This window comes from Saccopteryx leptura, chromosome 1, assembly GCF_036850995.1.
Source record: "Saccopteryx leptura isolate mSacLep1 chromosome 1, mSacLep1_pri_phased_curated, whole genome shotgun sequence".
In the NCBI taxonomy this organism is placed as follows: Eukaryota; Metazoa; Chordata; class Mammalia; order Chiroptera; family Emballonuridae; genus Saccopteryx; species Saccopteryx leptura.
Window position 1 is genome coordinate 228787642 of NC_089503.1, and position 23819 is coordinate 228811460.

The 23819-nt window shown below is 41.5% G+C and overlaps 1 protein-coding gene and 1 long non-coding RNA gene across 3 annotated transcripts in view; one reads left to right on the plus strand and one right to left on the minus strand.

Moving 5' to 3' along the window:
* Positions 1-8568: 8568 nt before the first annotated feature.
* On the minus strand, positions 8569-11277 carry LOC136407005 (uncharacterized). The gene is made up of 3 exons (XR_010751753.1): positions 11143-11277; positions 9265-9320; positions 8569-9008 (listed from the first exon to the last, which is right to left on the minus strand). It is a non-coding gene; the product is annotated as an uncharacterized lncRNA (long non-coding RNA).
* GASK1B (golgi associated kinase 1B) overlaps positions 9209-23819 on the plus strand; it is a 65975-nt gene continuing 51364 nt past the window's right edge. The window contains exons 1-2 of one of the 2 annotated variants that reach the window (XM_066387464.1): positions 9209-9343; positions 10696-11723. In XM_066387464.1, the coding sequence (XP_066243561.1) occupies positions 10814-11723 (910 nt within the window). In that variant the 5' untranslated portion in view covers positions 9209-9343; positions 10696-10813. Of the gene's footprint in view, positions 9344-9720; positions 9890-10695; positions 11724-23819 lie in introns of those variants that run through there. The other variant, XM_066387474.1, reaches the window with a different exon arrangement.

Consider the following 23819-nt stretch of genomic DNA (forward strand, 5'->3'; position numbering starts at 1 on the left):
TTTTTATGCAATTTTAATTTCTTTTTGTTACAGTTAATGGCATGCATTAATTTTAAAATTGGAGTTAAAGGGCAACGACTCTTGGATTGAACATAACCACAAGGCAATTAATGTTTTACAAACATCACTTTTACATAATTGTAGTTAATTTTAAATGTAAAAAAATTATTATCTGATAAAAACACCCTCTTATTTTAAGATTGAATCATGGCTTCTTTGAGTCGGTATAAATGTAAGAGTCCTGACACCTTCTGTTATATATGTGGCTGTTACACATTTCAACGTCAAAGGCGCAATATTTTATCATTTGTGACACATGCATATATTGCCTATTTTCAAGTTCCCCTTGGCAATCAAGACAAGAATTGGGCTCCTCATATTGTGTATCATAATTGTGAGGAAATGCTTCATGACTGGACAAAAGGAAAACGCAAAGGAATGCCTTTTGGTATTCCCATGGTTTGACATGAACCTAATGACCACAGCAGTGACTGTTATTTCTGTCTGATCCATACAAAGGGCATCGGCAAGAAAAAACGGCATATGATCACATATCCTAATAATCCTTCAGCAGTATGACCTATCCCATACTCTGAGACACTCCTGGCTCCAGTTTTCAATGGTTTTATTTCTTCTAAGGACTAAGAAAGTGAGAATTGTGATCAGGTATATTTTGATAAGATGCATGAAAAAAATGGTTGTAGAATCTGAAGGGTCTTCTTCTGATGCCAAGCAGTCATTAACCCCTCAGCAGTTTAGCCAACCCGAATTGAATGACTTAGTAAGAGATTTGGGCCTGTCAAAGAAAGCAGCTGAGTTATTAGCCTCCAGGTTTCAAGAAAAGAATGTATTTCACCAGTCAGCTAAAGTATCCCATTTCAGGAAGCGTGAACAAATTTTTGTGGACTTTTTTTCTGAAGACAAACACTTTGTTTACTGTCATGATATCAGTAGTCTTCTCAGCCAGCTAGGTGTTACCACTTACAGTCCAACAGAATGGCGGCTATTTCTTGACAGCTCTAAACAGAGTCTGAAATGTGTTCTTTTACACAACGGTAATGTTTTTGCAGTGGTTCCAATTGGTTATTCAACTCATCTGTGAAAAGGTTATAATGACATAAAAATTGTCCTTGACTTACTGAAGTATGAGGAGCATAACTGGATCATTTGTGTGGATCTTAAAATGGTAAATTTCCTGCTAAGGCAACAGAGAGGTTTCACAAAGTATCCTTGCTTTCTGTGTTTGTGGGACAGCTGAGCTTGGGAGAAACACTGGACACAGAAGGAATGGCCAAAATGTGAAGCTCTGAAAGTAGGAATGCAAAATATTGTGAATGAACCTGTAGTTAATCGAGACAGGATCATTTTTTCCCCCACTTCACATCAAACTTGGCTTAATGAAGCAGTTTGTTAAGGCCTTGAATAGAGAAAGTGAATGCTTTCAACATATTATTTCTGCTTTTCCTGCCTTTTCTTCCAAGAAGATAAAAGCAGGTGTATTCGATGGACCTCAAATTCGAACCCTCATATGTGACAAAGAATTTGCCAGGAAGATGCATAAGGAGGAGAAAGCAGCATGGCAGTCTCTTGTGGCAGTTACAAAGAACTTCCTTGGTAACAAAACAGCAGAAAACTATGAACTTCTGGTTCACAGGATGCTGTTGGCTTTTCATGATATTGGATGTAACATGAGCATTAAGATTCACTTCCTGAACAGTCACCTTGATAAGTTTCCTGAAAATCTTGGAGTTGTTAGTGATGAGCAGACTACTGTTGGAGCATCAAACAAGATTGTCCTCAACAAGTACACAAACGCAAGAGCTACAAACGCAAATTTTTGCCTGAATAGAATTTAAATAAGTTTTGCGCAAATTTTATGATTAGAATAAGTGTTTAATATGTTCTATTTTGAAATTATAGACAAATTCTGATGCAATCATATCTTTTAGTGTATTTACTGCATTATATAAATTATTACATATTTTCACAAAGATGATGTCCAAGAAGACATTCTACTTCATTATGTTAAACTAAATGTTGAAAATTTTACAAAAAGATAAAAACTTAAAATCTTGAATTGCAAAAAAATTGTAGCTTTCAGAGGAAAATTAATGTCAGATTTGAGATCAGCACACTCGAATTAGGTGAGAACAAGTGTTTTGGTGGATGCAACAAAAATTTTGTTCCCCAGTGTAATCTATAAAACTAACCAAACCAATCTAGTACTATCACTTGGCAGGTGACAAATTTGGCCCAGTTAGAATTTTTGTATTTGAGGCTCTGTGTAGGCATGGTCTATGCAACTATATTGAGATAAGACAGAATGGGAAGACTTGCAATCTGAAACCAGGCACGTGTGTTAAGTTTGGGCAGGTTCTAAAGGTGGTAGACGGAGAGGAAGATGGAGTTAGATAGAGCTGAAGGTTTCAGAAGAGAGCCCAGCCTGGAAGGTGGGATCCTAGAAGCTCTTTCACTGTTAGACCATTGAATATCTTTTCATGGCTACATCCAAAGTAACTCGATAGTGCCTGTGACAGTAGTTGCTCCAAAGTATTTTAAATAAAAAAAGAATTAAAGAATAATGGACATCTAAAGATACAACAATATGTTCCTCAGTCTCTGATAACACATTACAAGCTTCTCCATAATAGGGAGATGAATGCCACGAGAACTGGCTAGCTAAATTAATCTGATAATTGGGTGACCTCTCCCCCAATTGATATGTAAATAAGCATGATGATAGGAAGTGATTATATCTAAGATCTGTTTTCCCCCACCACAGTGTTCTGGTAATAACAAAGTTAATCATTTTTTTTTTTTGGGGGGGGGTATGGCCAGTGCTTTTATTAATTCATCTAATCTTCACACTAACTCTGTGAGGTATTATTTTCAAGAATAGTAAAACTAATATTAAACTATTATATTATTATTGTCTTCAGTTAATTTTGGTCTGACAATATTGCCAGAGGCTTGGGGAGAGTGTGTTTAAGGAGTCTGAATCACCAAAGAAAAATTATTCAATGTGTGATCTACACTTAATACCTTGTACGACAAATGCCCCCTGGTTGTAATTACAGTGAGTCCTCAATATACTAGATAAGTTCTGGGACTTTAAGTGAAACAAATAACAGGGAAACTAGTTTGCCACAGGATAACTGATAACATGAGTTAAGTGCCTACAGTGTCTCATTACCTTAGAACAAAATGACATTGAGTGAAATGACATTATTCAAGCCCCCACCTTACTATGTATATGGCCTCACAGTGGTTACTGTAGACTAATTCTAAATATCCAAGGCAAAATGATCAAAGAATTGAATTCTAAGTAGCATGCAGAATATACTCTCAATTATCTTTTAAGTCCCTTGTTAGGTATAGAAGGAGATTGGGAGCAAATGCTGAATAATTTGCTACGTTTAGTAACTAAGTACAACTGACAACTATTTCTTGAACTTGAAATTATGTGTTCCTCATGGTTTATCCATCAGTGTTTTCTTATTGTCTCTTTAGAGTGCTTAGTCATTAGCATCATCCTGGGAAGGAAAACAGAGCAAGTGAATGAGCCATTACTTCTTACTGTGTATCAAGTCGGCACTGTGCTAAGTTCTTCCCATATAACATATAATTTAGTTCTTAGAACAACCCTGGGAACTAGATATACAAATCCTGGCTTTTCAGATGAGAAAACTCAGCAAAATTAAATATCTTGATGTCTTAGTTCAAGTTGATATAATAAATTACCATACACCGAGCGGCTTAAGCAACACAAATTTATTTCTCACAGTCTGAGGCTGAAAAATCTGAGCTCAGAATGCATGGGTGGGGGGGCGTCTGGGTGAGAGCCCTCTTCCTGGTTTACAGATGTGTCTCCTTGCTGTGTCCTCAAAGGGCAGAGAGCAGAGAGAGAGAGAGAGGAAGCAAGCTCTCTTTTGTTTCTTTTTACATGGCCACTGATTCCATCATGAGGGCTTCAACTCCACCCCAAAGGCCTCATCTCCAAATATATTGGCCATTAAGAGTTTCAACATGTGAATTTTGAAGGAACACAAGTGTTCAGTCTCTAGCACTTGCCAAAAGCACCTAGCAGAGGTAAGAATATTTTATTTACAAATTCTTCAACTCAACTGAATTAAATGCAGCTCTGTTACCACAAACTGTATCGCCTGGCTATTTCTATATTGTGAGCAATTCCTGCAAAGATAAAACAAGGAGTATGGCCTTTGAGCTAGTGATGGAATATCTCAAGGTTGTCTTCATTCTCCAAAGAACTGCCAAGCAATGTGTATTCTTAACCAAAGCATTGGTTATTTCCTGGGGGAAAAATAATTGAGGGGTGTTATATTTAAAAGACACGTTCATTATATTATCAAAACATTTTATTTCCTATGTGTTTTAGTCCTTTGTATCTGCTCAAAGCATTGTGGCTTATAATTTTTGCAGATGATACATATTATGTAGTCATGGGAACCATATGATTGCTTTTAGGAAACAGTGTGACTTTGCTATAAAAGGTATCTTTATGGGTACAGAACTGGGAATGAGCTGTAGAGGATTTGATTTGTTCCTGCCATTTTCCTTAGACAGTCCCTCCACACCCAGCTATGAGTGTTCCTGGTTTTTATTCCATGGGTTGTGAATGTTAGTCTCTCAGTGTTACAGTAATATAATGTTATAGTAATTAAATATATAGAAATATAGAAAAATATAGACGATATATAGAAATAAATTAGGATATAATATTAAAAGCCATTAAGGCAAGTGAATAAGGCTACGCCATATGGGTAGAAGCTAATCTAGTGTGTACAGATATGAAAGGCAGACTATGCCCTCTGCACAGGGCCCAGTTAGTGTGTGTGTAAAATTATATATAGATAAAAAGAGCTCCCTGTGAGGAACTCCCCCAAAGTGGCCTGATGTGATAATCCCGTAGATTAACACCTGTTAGAAGGCATATACCAGGAAGGGTACTTAAACCAAGGGGGCCCCAGCTGCAGTCAGTTTTTCAGACTCCAACGTTGAACATGGACTGTCTCCACACCACCCTGACCTAGAACAGCCGAAGAGCACACCGATGGGGCCCCATTAAGCTATACCCAGGCACACCATAGGATTTGTGAGTAATAAACTGCCTGTGTGATTCTTGAAACTAACTTGTGTTTCAGTTGTGTCTTTCCTGTGGCGGCAATTGGTCTTGGTATCAATAAGTAGCATCTTCATAGCTGCCTCAAAAGTAGTTTCAAGAGGCTGCCAGCCCTGCTATTAAGCAGGAGTGTCCCACTGCACAGGGAAGTCGAATCGGGGATGCCTGATCAATGTAGAGCTCGGGCTCTACTGGGAAAATCAAATTCCTCCTGTTACCTTGCTTTGAGAAAGGGACTAGACTCGCTAGGGCTGATAGGTAAGAGTAGTTGGCTTTGCAGGGTATGTGATATTTACGTATTCTGTGCTTTCCAACCACTGGGTAATATGTTGAGAAGGATATGGAACTCTCATAAAGAAGGGAAGGGAAAGGTACAGAGAAGTCTTACAGAAATTGAAAATGTTTTGAGCTCCAACTTTTTACTGTATTCTATCCTTCCCCTTCTGACAATGTTCCTATTTTCTGCCTGGCCTGCCCATTCTTTCTGGAACTCCTTACTTAGGTCAATGGTTCTCAAACTTTAGCGCAGGGGTCCCCAAACTACGGCCGCGGGCCGCATGCGGCCCCCTGAGGCCATTTATCCGGCCCCCGCCGCACTTCCAGAAGGGGTATGTAAGGCCAGGAGCCGCCATCGTGGCCATTCACATGCAGGTTCCCATTGGATTCGGGCAGACGATAAAGAAATGGCGGAGTCAGAGGATGGGGGGCCATCCTATTTATTGGTGTCTCACCAAGACAGGCAAACCACAAAAGAAGACAAGGGAAAAGCAGAAAACCAGCTCTTCCCATGAAGGGCCAGGGATCAGGGAAGCCCCTGCAATTGTGATAGCAGGAACTGTGTGTCCAAGCTCCTGGTCTGTCCCACTTTATAGTGTAGAAAACCAAAATCCCTTAATCCAATATACAAACAAGGAAGTCCCCGACACAAAGTCACTCATCCAAGGCATAATTGGATTCCTCATGAGAGTGCACCACCCAGATCATACAATCAGTCAAGGGTGTGGGGAAAAGCCCAGTCCCAAAACCAAACCCCAGGCCACAACGACCTGGCCTGCTTATAGCCTGTCCCCCACACCCAATATAAGTCACAAGCGAGCAAACATATATATCATATTTACAAACTTATTTGACCAACAGGGTACCTCTTTCATTGGTGGTCAGTGAGAGGAGCATAGTTCCCATTGAAATACTGGTCAGTTTGTTGATTTAAATTTACTTGTTCTTTATTTTAAATATTGTATTTGTTCCCCTTTTTTTTTTTTTACTTTAAAATAAGATATGTGCAGTGTGCATAGGGATTTGTTCATAGTTTTTTTTTTATAGTCCGGCCCTCCAATGGTCTGAGGGACAGTGAACTGGCCCCTGTGTAAAAAGTTTGAGGACCCCTGCTTTAGCGTGCATCAGATTGCCTGGAGGGCATGTAACAATACAGATTACAGAGCCGCTGGCCCAAGAGTTTCTGATCCAGTAGGTCTGGGTGGGGCTCAAGGATCTGCATTCCTAACAAATTCCCAGGTGAAGCCCATACTGCTGGGCTGGGGCCACACTTTGAGGACCATTGGTCTAGGGATTGTGCTTTATCATCTCAGTATTTTCATTTATTTGTTTATTTATTCAGCCAATATTTATTGAAACATTACTGAGCCAAGCAGTGTCTCAGACACTGCATATGCTCAAAGAATGCAGCTTTCGTGACTGGCATTTAGTGGGTCTTTAATAAATGTTGAGTGGCGGAGTAAGCTACATTTTTCTCCAGTCTCAACAGCCTATGGGTAGGTACCAAGCACCTTTTAGTGGGAGTGACTCAAATTGCGCTGGCTCTTGTTCTCGATTTCATAAAACAAGACCTCCTGCACCTCTCAAAAGCACTCCGTTGTGTCATAGGGATGCCAGGGCTTGTCATTCACATACCACAACCCAGTCGTTTCTTGTTACCACACACGAGTGGATGTTTTCTGTCTGTGCAGCTACTTAAAGGTAACTTTCTGCTGAGCCCGCGGCTGCTGCTTGCTGCTGCCGCTGCCACGGACACCATGAGGTTCACGCCAGGGGTGCTGCTCACCAGTGCTTCCAAAATGACAACACCTGGAAGTGGTGGGGAGGACGGCAAGCTCCCTGACCCTGCATCAGTATCCTTCTCTGGAATCCAAACCGTGCTGCTGGTGCCTCAGTATCTCACAGAATAATACAGACAAATATCTGTGTCGGTGTTTGGCTCGAGTTCTTTTCTGCAGCTTGAATCTGTCGGGCTGGGGAAGTGCATATGGGTGGATAGGCAGGCTATGTGTTATTAACACAGTCTGTTTTTTCTAATCCAGGTTCTACACCAATTTATAAAACATGCATGTGTAGCTTCTGCACCCTAACAACTATCAGATATGTCACACATGTCTGAATCCCAGTGGGGGACACAACTGAGTCTCAAAACTTCTAGCTATAAATGAAACGAAGAAAACACCTCAAGTTTTTCTTTACTCCTCTTCTCTTATACTTTGAAGGTGTTTATTTAAAACCGCAGTGCATTTCTAAGGTGCCAGACTTAATCTTGTGAAGGACGTCCATCCTTCCTTTAAATGTACTCTGTGCCTTATTTCTCTCACACACACTATGCCTTAGGTGAGGGGAGGAGAGATCATTTGTAGCTCTGCTCTGATTTCCTGCAAGAAGCCTACGAACCAAGACGGCTTTATCCAATCTTTACTCTTCCCCCCAGGCTGAAAACCACTGCGGCTTGGGTTATTCTACACTAAAGCCAAAAATGACATGGGCCAGGTGTCTGTCCCGGCTTCTGTGTGTGTGGTCAGGGAGGCGGCGTGGGAGGCAGAGTATTGAGCCATTCCGCACTTGCAGCTGAAACAGAAGAGTTTAGTGGTCTAAATTGTCCAGCGCCTTTTAGAAGGATAAAATCCTACTGCCTGATGATCATTCCATCACCACTATCTCATTTAACCATCAGAGAAACTGATGGGGTCAGTGGTGTTATTTCTCTTAGAGGTGAAAATTGAGGATTAGAGAGGTCAGATTACCTTCCATAAGGGACCAAAACTAGGCAGTGAAGGAAGAAAACTTTAAAGCAAATCTTTCTTCCTCTGGAGCCTCTTCTCTAAACATTATAGACTTCAGTTCCCACTAATCCCTTTCCTGGCTACAAGGGGAAACAATGCATTGGTCTTCCTCTAATAAAGAGACAATTTGGGGGGAAGTGAGGAGGCAGTCAACCAAATTTACTAAGTCACACAATTCTTACATACTTTTAAAGCATCTCTCCACTAAAAAAAAGAAGAAAAAAAAAGCTGCTTTATAAACAGCAGAAGCTTTTTATAACCTGGCTTCTGCCAGAACTTCCTTTTAATTTTTGAAGAATCCGGTCATTTATTCTTCTCAATATGTGAAAACATTACGGTAGTTAAAATAAAACTGCTCTGCCATGGTTTCCTTTTAAGAAGTTAACACATTATCTAGAAAATAACTCTGTGCTTATGAAAGTGTGCTTTAAGAGTGCAGGAGCCCAAAGAAAATTGCTTTGATGCTTGAATTCTTAGGAAGTTTATCCCAAATCAGCCGGTACTTCTAGGCCTCAGTCAATATTGGAGTTGCTCCTTTTCTTTCCTCCATGTGGCGGAACGTTTACAGAGGAAGCGAGGTCTAAGTTTGAGAGTTAATGTAACAGTTCTATTATAATGTTTGGCACTTTATGACTTGGAAGTTTATTCTTTTCTTCTCCATATATTCCAGCCCCTCCATCTCTTTTGCTTTGTGAAATGAACATCTAGGGTTGTATACCGTCTCTGATCTCTTACCCACAGAAACTTCTTTTCCATTGGGGAAAACAGCTCTGTCCCCTGCCTGACTTCTGATTCTCTTGGCTCTAGAAGCAAAAAGCAGAAGCTTAAGAAAGGCCCGGAGGTCATCAACCCCTCCCTGCCTTTGTGCCAGGACAAGCACACTACCTAAGCCAATTACTCACTGGTTTTTAAAAAAACCTCCAATCAGAGTGAATCCACGACTTCTTTTTGTGAACTGTTGCTCCGTGCAACTGCACACTCCAAAAGTCTTTCCCTATCTGTGTGTACCCTTATCTCACTGTTCTATTTTTTTCCTCATTTGTGTTAACCCTTTCTCACCTTTTTGGAATCTCCAGGCCTTCTCTTCTCAGAAGTGGTGGGAGACAAACGTTCCCCTGCAAACGGCCAAGATGGTCAGGTGAGTCACAGTCCCTGGGAACCGAAGTGCTTTAATCCCCAAGCTAAGTGGGACGGACAGCGCGTTGGGGCGATAGCATTCCTCATTTTATACGGTATTTATTTATTCTGTGGCTAAGCAAACACTCTCGTCCTCTTGAACTCCCCGAGATGGACATTCTGAGTCTGTTTCCAAACAGGACACTAGAGGGCTCCCAGGGGTTAAAAATAAGTACAAAATTATTTCAATGAAAACTGCTTCTCTTCGGCATTTGCCTTTTCAGAATTTAAAATTCAAGTTTATTTTCTGAACAGTTTTTTAAAAACAAATTTTATCTGTCCTAAAATTGGGTTACAAAACTGCCAGTTTGCAAGTAACTGGCTTTTTTCCCCCTGCTTTGCAATCAGTAGTTTTCAAGGAAGCTTTTAAAGCCGAGCTGAAATATTTGAAATGTGGAACACTCTTGACCATGAAATATGTTCTACTTACTTGCCTCAGCCTTTAAAAGTTCTTTGCATTAGAGTCAGGGATTACATTGTTCCTGGAGTCAAGCATGGGGCCAGCTGTGTAAGTAAGGTTTCTTACTGCTCCTTCTTTTTAATAATATGAAAAAATAGAGCTAGAAATCCTTTTATTTTCTTTCAACTGACTTTGGTGGAAAGAAAAGGAATAAAAAGCAGTTGGATTTGTGTATTGCGTTTATGTGTGTGTGTGTGTGTGTGACAATTAATGTAACTGCTTTCAAGATATATGAGCATTTATGGCTTTATAATATAATAACTATTAATGTGAGATAATGGACTATGTTATGAAAAAAAATTGTACTGTTAGATTAAGAGACTGAATTTGAATGTTAATTATTTAATTAACTCATTAGTTAGTGCAAAATTTTAAGAATGAATATGGAATAGTTATAGATTTTTAAAAACCATCTATTACTTATTTTTAATTATTTCTGAATTTTGAAAAGGAAAAACCTGAATTTGTCAAATTTTAATGCTGTTCCTTCAGAATCAAATTAAATGACTCTAACTACAAGTTATAAAATATTCTTGGATTTTTGTGGCTTGTTCACACTAGTTTAAACGGAATAGCAAATCTATACATCCATCTTGTTTCTATTTTTTTAAAACTTCATTAAAAAACATTTAGTGGTGATATTTATGAAAGGAAATCCTTTTTTCTTTTACTCGTGTAAAAGAACTGAACTAGTATGAGATTGTGACTCAATTAACTCTGTTTCCATTCATTCTCAGACACAAGCCACACTTCTCCTTGGGGAGGATGATAGGAGTTTAAAGGGTTTGTTGCGGGGAGTGTCACACACATTTCTAACTGCACACCAACCTTTCACTTCCATCTCTACCCACCAGAGACCACTTAGACACCTAAGTTTATAGGCGACAGCTGAATTCAGGAAACCATGCATCATGTCACCAGGAGACAATTGCAGACTTTAAACCCTATTCACCATGTGGATGCGGCAGAGAAATGACCTGTCCAGACAAGCCAGGGCAGCTCATAAACTGGTTCATCTGCTCCCTGTGCGTCCCGCGGGTGTGTAAACTCTGGAGCAGCCGGCGTCCAAGGACCCGGAGGAACCTCCTGCTGGGCACTGCCTGCGCCATTTACCTGGGCTTCCTGGTCAGCCAGGTGGGGCGTGCATCGCTCCAGCACAAGCCCGCAGCGGGAAAGGGGCCGCACCAGAGCCGCGACACCGCTGAGGCACCCTTCCCTGAGATACCCTTGGATGGTACCCTCGCCCCTCCCGAGGCCCAGGACGATGGAACCACCCTGCAGCCCAATGTGGTGTACATTACCCTACGCTCTAAGCGAAGCAAGCCCGCCAATATCCGTGGCACTGTGAAACCGAAGCGCAGGAGGAAGTATGCGGTGGCATCGCTGGCCCCTGGACAGGAGGCTTTGGTCGGACCCTCCCTTCAGCCGCAGGAGGCTGCAAGGGCGGTTGATGCCGAAGTGCCTGGGTACGTCCAGAGAGGAAACCTGGCCAGGGTTGGAGAAAGGCCCTGGAGATGGATACCAGCCCCGGAAGTGCGAGTTGGGGGCTCCGATTTCCAGCAGCCCAAGGCCAGGGAGAGCAACATCAGGATCTACAGCGAGAGTGCCCCCTCGTGGCTGAGCAAAGAAGACATCCGCAGAATGCGCTTGTTGGCCGATGGTGCAGTGGTGGGCTTCCAGCCAGTGTCCTCTAAGAGCCAAGCGCACTTGCTGGTGCTGGAGGGGAGCACCCCTGGCTCTGTGCCTGGCTGCGGCTCCAGTCCCTGTGGGCTGGTCAAGCAGCCCTTGGACATGAGTGAGGTGTTTGCCTTCCACCTGGACAGGATCCTGGGGCTCAACAGGACCCTGCCTTCTGTGAGCAGGAAATCAGAGTTCATCCAAGGTAACAGCTTCACATGCTTTGTTATTTGCAGCTGTTGGGAATTGGGGTTGATTTTCTCCTTTCCCTCACTCTCTTTTTCTAAATGATTTTCCCCACCCACGTTTCACATTTGGACAGCAGCAGCAGCATATCTTTCCATATGCCTGGCATTCTTTATTTTCCCAGCTTTGGAAGGATATGAGAGTTCCAGGGAAATTCTGGACTGCACTCGCACGAGTAAGCCTACACTGTATAAACTTGGCTCCCCGCTTCCCTTACTGCACCTCCCAGTGGCTTATTAAATCTAATTAAAGCCAGTGGCAATTTGCATGATGAAGAGAGGAAGCCAGGATGGAGGCAGGGATCTTGCTGACAGGCATATTATTAGATAGATTACTATAGAAGTGAAATTTTGTTTGTTTGTTTTTAAAAGTAAGGGGGAAATGGGTTATCTTTCTTTCACAGCTAGAATGCTTTGAAGAAGCTCAGAGCCAGGCCATGTTAGATTCAACCCCTTGATTTTTCACAATGTATTTAACCTCTCTTTGTTGAACTAAAAAAACGAAACAAAATAGGTGACTTGCTCACCATATATCCTAACTAGCCATATAGGTTGTTCAAGTCTGTGACAGTGGTTTATTGAGCCTGATTTCCAAGAATCTCTCAGGTGACAAAGGTTTTGGCAGGCTGTGAGTATGTAGCCAGTCACTTCAGTTGCAGGCAAAGGGGCTGGGCTGTGGCTGTGCTCTTGCCATATAAAGGATATTCTCTGAGTCTGGAGGCTCTTCTAGGATTTGAATACAAAGTACGATGGGTCAGTAGCTTGTGTTTAAAAGCAGAAGAATCTCAGAAATTACCACTGGTTATCCAGTATTTCCCCAGGGGCTAAAAAAGGACTCTAAGGAGATTATGAACTCAGAGGATATTCCCTTATTCCTTGTCACCATGAAATTTAGTATTTTAGTGAGATGCCCATGGAGTCTGGGCTGGGATGGATTAAAACTCTTGGGAGTGGCTAAGAACTAAACTGGATTTCCAGTGGCTTTGAGATTCTAATTTAATTTTAGAATTGGTGCTTCCTGAAGAACCAGTGATTTACTGAGAAAGATTTGGCATTCCTTACTGATCCTGCTTCTTGTCCAAGTGCCTCAGATTCAAAGGTAGATTTTAATGTCACAGGTTCACAAAGCAGTCTACCATGATTATGCCAACGTGAGTTAGCCTCTCAAACTTTTAATCAAATGCTGATAGAATCTAATTTTTTGAGGGGGTTCACTGTTTGGTCTGCATTATACTGATTCATGTAGTTCGTACATGCATTGACTCTGATGGTTCTCACAACAATGCTGTGAGTTGGGCACTGCTATTATTTTCATTCAGTAAATGTGAAAATTGAGGTTTATTTAGGCAAAGTAATTGACTCCTACAGCTGATGTTAATGGCTAAGATAGATTTGGAGTGTAGGATCAGCAAACTTTAGAACATAAGCTCTTAACCACTCGTTTGGGTGACTGTATTTGTTATTACTCAAACTGGAACACCCTGGAGGAAGGGAAGATTTGGGTGGGCACTGAGACAGCAGGCATACTCCAAGGCTGTCCTGGGCAAAGCAAGGCAAAGGGTCACCCTTGTTCTGTTATATTGCCCTTCATTTTTATGTCCTCGTAGGATCCCAAGAAGGTGAACGCTGGACTATATCCTAGTACGTCCTTTGAGCTTCCCTGAGATGGTAGTTGGATGCAAGTTGGGAGAATACAGTAGTGGGTAGGAGCTTGGGCTCTGGAGATGGACTGTGTTTGAATTTACCAGCCTCGTGACCTGCAAATGTCACAGTATCTCTGTCTACCTCAGTTTCCTCAGCTGAAAGTGACAATAATACCTACCTCTTGAGGTTATTGTTAGTTAATACATGGAAAGCTCATGGAACCTGTGCTTGTCACACAGGAAATCTTCACTAGATATTGGCTATTTCTGTCACTGCACTAAGCACATGAAGTACTAAGTTATCGAGTTACTCACTTAGCCTTCAAGCTTCACATGTCATTTCTTTATATGATGAACTAGGACTAAAATCCAGATCTCCTGACAGATTACTTAAATCTTTATCAGGATTCTTATATCTTTAATTCTCTACTCGGAATATCCAGCATCTTTAGGAATGAAGAAACCAGTAACCATTGGGTCATGTCTATGAGCCCATGCTCAAGCCAATGACCTCAGGGTTTCAAACCTGGGTCCTCAGCGTCCCAGGCTGATGCTCTATCCACTGCGCTACCTTCTGGTCACACTTCAAGGAAGTGTTTATAATCCCAGTCTAGCCTGATCCTCCTCCTTTCAGAAGTAAGTGATGATGGAAAGAAACAAACAAGGATATATTGAAATGACTCTCAATGTGATGAATTAAATATCTGAGATTAGATCTCAAACAGTATCAGATTTTTCTTTGTTCTTTCTTTGTTACCTTCTCTGAGTTAGTTATTTAGTTTTAAAATCAATTTCTTCAAGAGTCTATGAAATGATTTAAATATACCTATGAGTACTTCACACAATATACAGTGATATCTCAGTTTTCGTCAATAATCCGTCTGAAAACAGTTGGTGAAATCCAAAACCAACGAAAACTGAGGCAATGATTTCCATATAAATCAATGTAAATCCAATTAATTCATTCTAGACACTCCTAAATACATACCAAAAACACATTTTATAGAGAATAATTATAGTGTTTAATACTAAAAACAATAAGAAATTAATATAAAATGAATATAAAAGACTAATGTAAAGAATAAACATTTAACATGGCATTTTCCTTTCGAAGACTCTTCTTGGTGTATGGAAGATGGCTCGGAGGGTAGAGAGAGGTGCAGATATTATGGTTTGGAAGGGGAATCCCCCTCCATAAGGCCCTTAGGTATCAAGGCACTATCTGGGGTCACTTCCCTTCTTGGTCTTTTGGCACTAGGACCAGCTTCAGAGTCAGTGGACCCACGTCACACAAGAAAGCTGTCCAAAATGGTCTGTTTCTGCCACCTCGTAAGATTTGCCCAAAATGGGGCAAGACACTATCATTAAACAAGTTGCAGACACGGCCCGTGACAGCTTTGGGTGATTTTTCTCCACTAACTCCTGTACGGTCCCTTACTTCACATGGAGAAGATGTCCTGAATCTCTGAAGAAGGCACGTTCTCCCCCGTCTCTTCCTCCTCATCTGAAGCAGCTTCTTCCTCTGCCGTCTGCTGCACTTCTCGGTGCAGGTCTTGCAGCTCTTCAGCGGTGAGTTCTTCACTGTGGTCATCCCACCAGCTCTTCCACATCCTCACCCCTCACCTCCAGACCCATGGACTTCCCCAGATCAACAACTGACTGCACCACATGTGTAGGGTCATCAGAGAAGGCTCAACCCCTTCAAAATCTCTCTCAGGCACACACCCTGGCCACAATTTCTTCCAGGCAGAGTTCATCGTCCTGGATGTCACTCCCTGCCCAGCCTTATCTATGAGGCTAATGCAGTTGAGATTGTTGAAATGTTTTTTCCAGAACTCTCTTAAGGACAGTTCTGTATCTGATGTCACCTCAAAGCACCTTTGAAACATTGCTTTGGTGTACAGTTTCTTGAAATTTGAAATGACATTCTGGTCCATGGGCTGGATGAGTGGTGTGGTATTAGGAGGTCAGAACTTCACTGTGATAAAACTGAACACCTCCAAGAATGTGTCTTCCAAACCTGGAGGATGTGCAGGAGCACTGTCCATTACCAGGAGGCACTTAAGGGGCAACTGATTAACCTGGAGGTATTTTTTCACACTTGGGCCAAACACTTCATTCATCCACTCAGTGAAAATTGGCCTCGTGACCCATGCTTTCTTGTTTGCCCTCCACATCACACACGATTTACTTTTAATCACATTGTTTCTGCTGAACACTCGAGGAGGTTCTGAATGGTACACCAGTAAGGGCTTCATTTTACAATCACCACTAGTGTGAGTGGAGCACAGAGCACATTCCTAACAGCTGTGGCTGATGCAATGCTATGAGAATACTCCAGCTCCCAGAACCCTTCTGGGCATACCCAGGAAGGGAGCTTGCCCGCTATAAGAAAGTGACTCAGTGCCAACCACGCAGCTCCCTGAACTTTTTAACCATTGGCTTTGAAGAACATGCTGTAACACCCTATAGGCTGAACCTGTGTATATAAGCTAGCTTACTTCCTGAATAAAGTGGATCTGTGTCACTGAACCTGGTCCCCAGAATTGAGTCTCTGTGTCTCCATCGTCCTCACCCATGGTGGGCCTTGTCCACATACTGGAGCCTCGAACAGGGACCTAACCAGCATCCAAGGGATGAGTGAGTGACCCTCTGCAATGGGAAACCTTCTCCCCCATTCTCGAGCCCCACAGGCTCGAGCCCTGCAAGCCCTATTGCAGAGTAGGCAAGTTGAAGTTTGTGAAGAGGATCTCTGTACTTACTGGGAGATTCTCTTTGGTCTCAATCCCTGGATTGAGGATGTGCCCTTCTGGGACCCGGATACTCAGGCCCAGAGAATTGTCCCTGATGGGCTCCAAGGCCCTGGTACTCTGTTCCTGCTTATGTGTGCTCTAGTAACTGCTAACTCCCAGACGCAGGTGGACCCCCATGTCTAGGCTGCTTTTCCCCACCCTGGCATTATCCTGCCCATAGAGACAACAACAGCAAGCTGTCATTCATCAAGTCCAATTGGCCCTAATTAAAAGAGAAGGGGGAAATGTGGGTGGAGCGCAGAGCGCATTCCTAGCAGCTGTGGCTGATGCAATGCTGTGAGAATACTCCAGCTCCCGGAACCCTCCTGGGCATACCCAGGAAGGGATCTCGCCCACTATAAGGAAGTGACTCAGTGCCAACTAAGCAGCTTCCTGATCTTTTTAGCCATTGGCTTTGAAGAATATGCTGTAACACCCTATAGGCTGAACCTGTGTATATAAGCTAGCTTACTTCCTGAATAAAGTGGATCTGCGTCACTAAACCTGGTCCTCAGAGTCGAGTCTTTGCGTCTCCGTCATCCTCACCCCCGCCTGGCAGGACTTGTCCACACACTAGCATTACCACACAACAAAAGAGTTAGCCTATCTTTCATAGGCTTATGTCCTGGCAGTTCCTTTTCCTCCTGTGTAATGACTTTCTTCAAAAAGAGGCCAGTTTCATCACAGTTGAAGACTTGTTGGAGAATGAATCCTTCAGCCTGTACATAATCTTTGAATTTGGACACAAATTTTTCAGCCCCAGACTTGTCTGAACTTGCACCTTCACCGTGTCTAGTAACACTGTGTATGCCAGTGTGCCTCTTGAATTTTTTGTACCAGCCTCTGCTGGCCTTAAAATCACTAAATTATTCTAGCACTTGTCCCAAGTATTTTCTTAGTAAGATTGGCTCACAACAGTCTGGCCTTTTCACATATGATAGTCTCTGAAACAGAATTGCCATCAAATTGTTGGGTTGTTTTGTTTGTTTTGTATTTTTTCAAAGTTAGAAGCGGGGAGGCAGTCAGACAGACTCCCACATGTGCCTGACTGGGATCTACCTGGCATGCCCACCAGGGGGCGATGCTCTGCTCATTTGGGGCATTGCTCCATTGTGGCTGGAGCCATTCTAGCATCTGAGGCAGAGGCCATGGAGCCATCCTCAGTGCCTGGGCCAACTTTGCTCCAATGGAGCCTTGGTTGTGGGAGGGGAAGAGAGAGACAGAGAAGAAGTAGAAGGGGAATGGTGGAAAAGCAGATGGGCGCTTTTCCTGTGTGCCCTGACCAGGAATTGAACCTGGGATTTCCACACGCCAGGCCAACGCTCTACCACTGAGCCAACTGGCCAGGGCCTCCATCTAACTATTTTTGATTGATCCAAATTAGTAATAACTGTTTGACATCTTCAATTGTTTGCGATCTCTTTTTTGTTAGTACATTCACGCCTTTCACTACATTAGCGTTCTTTATTGCTCCCTTTTTCATCACAATGGAACTTATCATGGATGGCAACTTCCTGTACATGTGGCCGATTTCAGCAATCTTGAAGCCGCTCTTGTATTTTTCAATGATTTCCTTCTTTAACTCGATGGTGTTCCTTCTTTGAAGGGCTGCTGGCTCTGGAAACTTTCTTTGGTCCCATGATGAAGCTAAAAGGAAAGGGTTAACATCAGTAAGGTAAATACTGAACAGGGACAATGAGATTTGAGCACATGTGATTTTATCTTATGTGCATTACATACATTTTGAAACTGAAAAACGCAAAATAAACACATTTCACCGAATACTGTATACTAAGTAATCACTTACATGTAATTGTAATATTAGCACTCACAATCAATAAAAAAAGCACAAAAACACAGGAAAACAGTGGAATTGTTTGGCTAGATGCACCGGGTGATCCTCACACAATGAGAAACAATGCCACACCGAGCAGGAGAACGTGTGGGTCACCCTTTGTTTTCGAAAAATTAGCAGTGAGGTCACGTGGGCAGGCCGACAAAATGCAAGGCAACTGATGAAAACCGAGACAAGTTTTTCGCGGAAAAAGTCGATGAAAACTAAAACCAATGATAACCGAAGTCAATGAAAACCGAGGCATTGCTGTAGTTCTACCTAGGTAGACTATTATGCTGATGTAAGTATGTAAATAGATCATTTCTGGTGATGGGAGGAGATATACAAACAATTTTAGGTTCTTGTTATCTTTCTCCATCCACCTATTTCTAGTCTTTCCTGATGTTTTTCTCCTGATTTCTACAGAAGTGTGTCTTTTCCATTTAGGGTCTTCCTATTCTTTTTTGTCCAAGCAAGCTTTGCTTTATTTTCACCTCCCTTTCCACCCAAGGAGGTGATAGCTCTTATCTGGTTACCCAGCACTTATTTCTGGCTCTTCTGTATCATTACTTTGTATTATAATTCTTGTTTAATAATCTGTTTCTTCCCCCTAGTCTCTAGGTTTGTGAAGGCAGAGACATTTCCTGTCTTGTTTATTGTTGCATTTAGAGATCTTACTGGAGAGTCTGGCATGTAGTAGTTGTTCAATAAATATTTTCGAGTAATGCAGGAATGCCTTCTTGGCCTGTTTCACTGACTCTAAACAGCAAATCTGTACTTGCTTTCAGCTTCCAATAGTTAGGACAAGTGCTACTGATTTTAGTCCTAAATCCAGGCTAGGATTTCTCCTGGAGAATTTTGTTTAGAGCTTATTGTAGAGGTAATAAAGCTGTCTTTGGCAAATTCTGTATAATGTAAATAATAAGGTTTATAGAGCTTTTTTTTTGTAAGGAGCCTCATTATGGTCTGCTGGCCTCACACTGTAGTGTAATTTGATAACATGTTTTCAAACAATAAGATTTAGTTCTGATATATATTTCTCTGATGCTCTGTCTCGGTTAGGAGTAAATTTTTTAATATCTGGGAAAGTGGGTAGCCAGAAAATCCTGTAAGTTATCTTATCTAAATGTTGTTTCTGTTCTCTGACTTTTGATTAATGTTGTGGAAGTAAATTCATGCCTCATACCAAGAACGTAGCTAGTCTGTGTTGTTAGTTAAATATAGGTATTTGGCTTATCTCAGTTCACCTTTCAAAGAAATCTATGCAGTAGAGTTTGATACCTCAATTTTGAGATGACAGAAGAGTAATATGAAGGCAGCTCATGGGTCATATGGTGGGTTAGTTGTTTAGTCTGTAACTTCCAAGTCTTTCTACTTTTTATCAACCTTCTTCCCTCAACAAATCCTTTAAGGGGTCTTATGGTATGTCTTCTTTCTCCATCACCACAGTTTATTAGTATAGCAAGTTTAGATAGTTTTTTAATATAACTAGAAAGAGATGATTTAATCATTGGCACACAGAGGCTATGATAACCTTTTTCTTCTTTTTTTCCTCAACAAGACAACAGTCTTAACCATAGGAAGAATAATATTGATATTACTATGTACCAGGCACTGTTTTAAGTACTGTGCATTCATTTTCTCATAAAAATGCTATAAGGTAGGTACACTCTGAGAGACATTTTTGTGGATGTGGATCTAGTGGCCCAAAGTACTAAATACCTTACTCAAAGTCATATAAATTGCTGGATGTTAAAAGAGTACACGACACGAAAAGGGAGATGTAAGGGGATCAAATACTATGATTGGAACATCTCCCTGCCCCCGGCCTCTCAGATAAAGCTTTCTGTTGATTCAGTCCAAAGACAAAAAAGTCCCAATTATAAAGTTCATTTTTCTTTTAAATTAGTAAAACTGATCTGGGTCATCCAATCAGCACAAAAGCCATGAGCTCAGGTTAGTCTGAAACAGGTTCTTGATTGTATAACGCAATGAATTCTAGGTGATTCTCCTTGAATATATGTGAAATTAGTGCACTTACTGGCTTTGTATTGTATACCATACTGTTTTCTGACAGGTGTTAATTATCCCAGAGATAACCCAGAAAATGACAAGGCTGCACTTGGTTGGGGATGGGCAAGGTTGTAATTACATAGGAGTGCCTACAGGATACCATACTACAAACAAAATCCTGCAATTATCGTTGGAACAGAGTCTCACCCTATAAATGTTTTTGCAGGAAATGCAAAAATGATTTAAAATGTAGCATCAAAGCACTTTTTAAAAAATGATCTATATTTGCAATGATAAAAATCTTCAATTGTGAATTTATGTAGACTTTAGTGGCTATACTACATTTTGATTATCTTTTCTTTATTAAATCACTTAATACTCCTACACTGCAGATGTAGCCATACTTTAAATATGGCAATCCTGAGGCTCAGAGAGGTTATGAAATTTGCCCAACAACACACAGCTAGTAAGTAGTGGAACTGGAATTTGTACCCAATTCTGCATGATACAAAACCCTCCTTATTTTGTTTTACTTTACCCACACTACCTCTCAAATATAAGTTGACATAATTATGGGATAGTGACACGCCAAGTTGAGCATGGTGATTTCTGATTTACTACCATGCCAACATTTCTGTTTAACTTCCTTTTACCATTAACAATGGTAATATTTTTTAGTCAAGGGAAGTATTGACATACTACTCTGAACATTGCTACAAGGTTTCGTTTTCAGTTTTTAATGCAAACCAATGATTACCAGATTTTCTTGTTTCAACAAAAACAATCACAAGCATGCAAATGTAACTGAACATATTAGCATGTTTTCTGCCAAACTAGTCTCGCGAAAGTCGTAAATCATTACAAAGGTCACCAGAGATTGTGTGGTGCTGAGACATTTAGATAATTATTTTAACAAAATATTTTAAAATGTTTGTCTAAGACAAGACAAAGTGGACTGTGTCTGTGTAAGAGTCAAGAGCACAAGAAAACCCAGCTCCCCTCTGTGATCTTCAATTTAGCAGTTTTGTCAAAGCTGTCCCTAGCAGTCCACATCGTAATGTGAACGGATCCCAGGGGACATCATTCTGGTAGCATTTAAGCATTGTACTATTTCTCATGCCCAGCATGGAAGATGCATTATGTAGGCTTTATTTTTAGGATGCAGCTTTATTACCACAGAGCTGTCATGCTGAATTAAGGCAGCCTAGTTCCAGGAACTCTGTATGTCAGGGCTGTGTAGGTGACAAACTGCAGCCATCCCACTAGCCTCCATTTAAATTCATTGTAGGTCCTGAGTCACTCACCATTTTCCAACTTGTATTTCTTCCTTTTATTATTATAAAGCAGGAGAAATACATTGCACATTTCCCACTCTCTTTTAGATAGAGTCCGTGCGCACAGCACTGTAAGTTGCTGGTGATGGTGCAGTTTCCAGGGTGGAGGGATGGCATCTGTGCATTTCATGTTGTTTCCAGCTCCCAGGTAAGGACAGAGGCGTTTTATAGGCAGTTATGAAAGTAACCTAGATGCCCTCACAACTTAGAAACATACTGACTTAAATATTCTGGAAACCTTGGACATATGTACAAACTTTCTTACAATATTTACTCACGAGCGCAAGAATAGTGTTTTATTTCTTTTTATTTATTTCTTTTTATTTAATTTATTTTGTTTACATAGATTCTAGTGTTGACCTGATTGCGTCCTCCCTCCCCCTAGTGTTTTATTTCTTAAAAATCTGGATTGAAAGCACATTGTGTTCTTTAATCAGAAGAGCCTTAAGGGTATATCTTTACAATCAAACAGAGCTGGTCAGCTTAATATGTACTTTCATTCACCAGCAAACAAAAGTTTTCTGAGCATCTGCTCCAAGCAGCTCTGCTCTTGTATCTGCTTGTTGGCGCACTACCTATCTTCCTAGACAGAGCAGGCGGCCGGGGACCTTCTCTGCGTGCCTCTGCAGCGTGTCCCTGCTCTCACATATGGCTGGCAGAGAAGGCACAGTAATAAATAGCTGAAACGGGACTCCTAGCATAAAAGATGCATGGACCTCACCTACACACAAGCTTTTCCCTTCTGCACTGTCACCTCTATCTCTTCTTCTGTTAAGAAATGTTTATTGAGCCTGACCTGTGGTGGCGCAGTGGATAAGGTGTCTACCTGGAAATGCTGAGGTTGCCGGTTCAAAACCCTGGGCTTGCCTGGTCAGGGCACATATGGAAGTTGATGCTTCCAGCTCCTCCCCCTTCTCTCTCTCTCTCTCTCTCCTCTCTCTCTCCCTCTCTGTCTCTCTCTCTCCCTTTCTCTCTCCTCTCTAAAATGAATAAAATTTTTAAAAAAATTAAAAAAAAAAAAAAAAAGAAATGTTTATTGAGCACCTGCTCTGTGCCAGCCACTGTTTTAGTGAGAAAAATAATCAAGAATCCTTGCCCCTGTGGAGGTGACACTAGTGGGCCATGTGAGAGTTCAGTGGCCTGGAGGGAATCTCCTCATTGCTGCTGATTTCAGGGTTCACCCAACACCAGACTGGTCTCAAGGCTAGAACTGAATCTGTTGGTGCCTCTGTCCCTAAGGACCAGATAGTGGCCCCCACCTCAACACCCACCCACTTCCCTCCGTTAATGGGAAAACATTGGCATTTTAGTCGAATGCAGTTGTAATCGATAGCGTTTACTTTCCGTGCGTGAGGCACTGCTCTGCATGGGCAAGAAGCTGTAGTCTTTCATTCAAACAGCTTTGCAGTTAAGAACATGGATGGGTGTATTAGTTTGCTCATGAATACCACAGACTGCGTAACTTACACAACAGAAATTTATTTTTTCACAATTTTGGAGGCTACGAGTTTAAGATCAAAGTGTTGGTATGTTTAATTTCTTCTGAGGCCTCTCTCCTTGGCTTGCAGATGGCCAGCTTGTCGCTGGGCCCTCACATGGCCTTTCCTCTGTGTCTCTGTGTTCTAATTGCTTCTTATAAGGACAACAGATTGAATTAGGGCCCACCATAATGGCTTCATTTTAACTTAATAACTGTACTCTTTAAAGGACTTATCTCCAAGTACAATTATGTTCTAAGGTACTGTGGGTTTAAGCTTCAACATGTGGATTTTGAGGAGGACAGAATTCCGCCCATAACAATGGGCAATCTAGACTCTTTGAGTTTGAATCTGGTCCTACCAGCTGTGTGACTGAGGACAATTAACTTAGTCTCTTTGTACCTCATTTCTTCATTAGTGTAGTAAGGATGATGGTAGTAAAAGTAGTGATGATAATAACAGTGCTTATCTCACTGAGGGGTTATGAAAATTGAGCTGATAGGTATAAAATATTTATAATAATGCCTAACACATAGTATCACTCAGTAAATGTGACCTTTCATTTTTCTCATTTTTAAGCAGACTCAGCTTTTTGTGATGTGTTTTCTTAGTTTGTTTATCTAGGATTCTAGATTGATGTTTACCTGAACTAAGTAAACAGGCACCTAAAACTGTCATTTAAAGAAAGTGCTTGGATTTGACAGTGGATAATGCTAGTGTCTCATTTGTGGAGTGCCAGGCATTTCATTACTGTGCTAAATTTTACAATAGCCCCATAGCTCAGATATTCTTGGACAGACTTTTCTGTGGGGAAAACGAGGCTAGAGAGTAACAAGTGTCCTCGAAAGGCCCACAGCTGTGTGTAGTCGGGCTGGGATGTGGGTGTGGGTTGGGAGGACTCCAGAGCCCCATTCCTCATCACTGTGTGGACTGTCTGCCATTAGCCCATCACACTGCGCGTT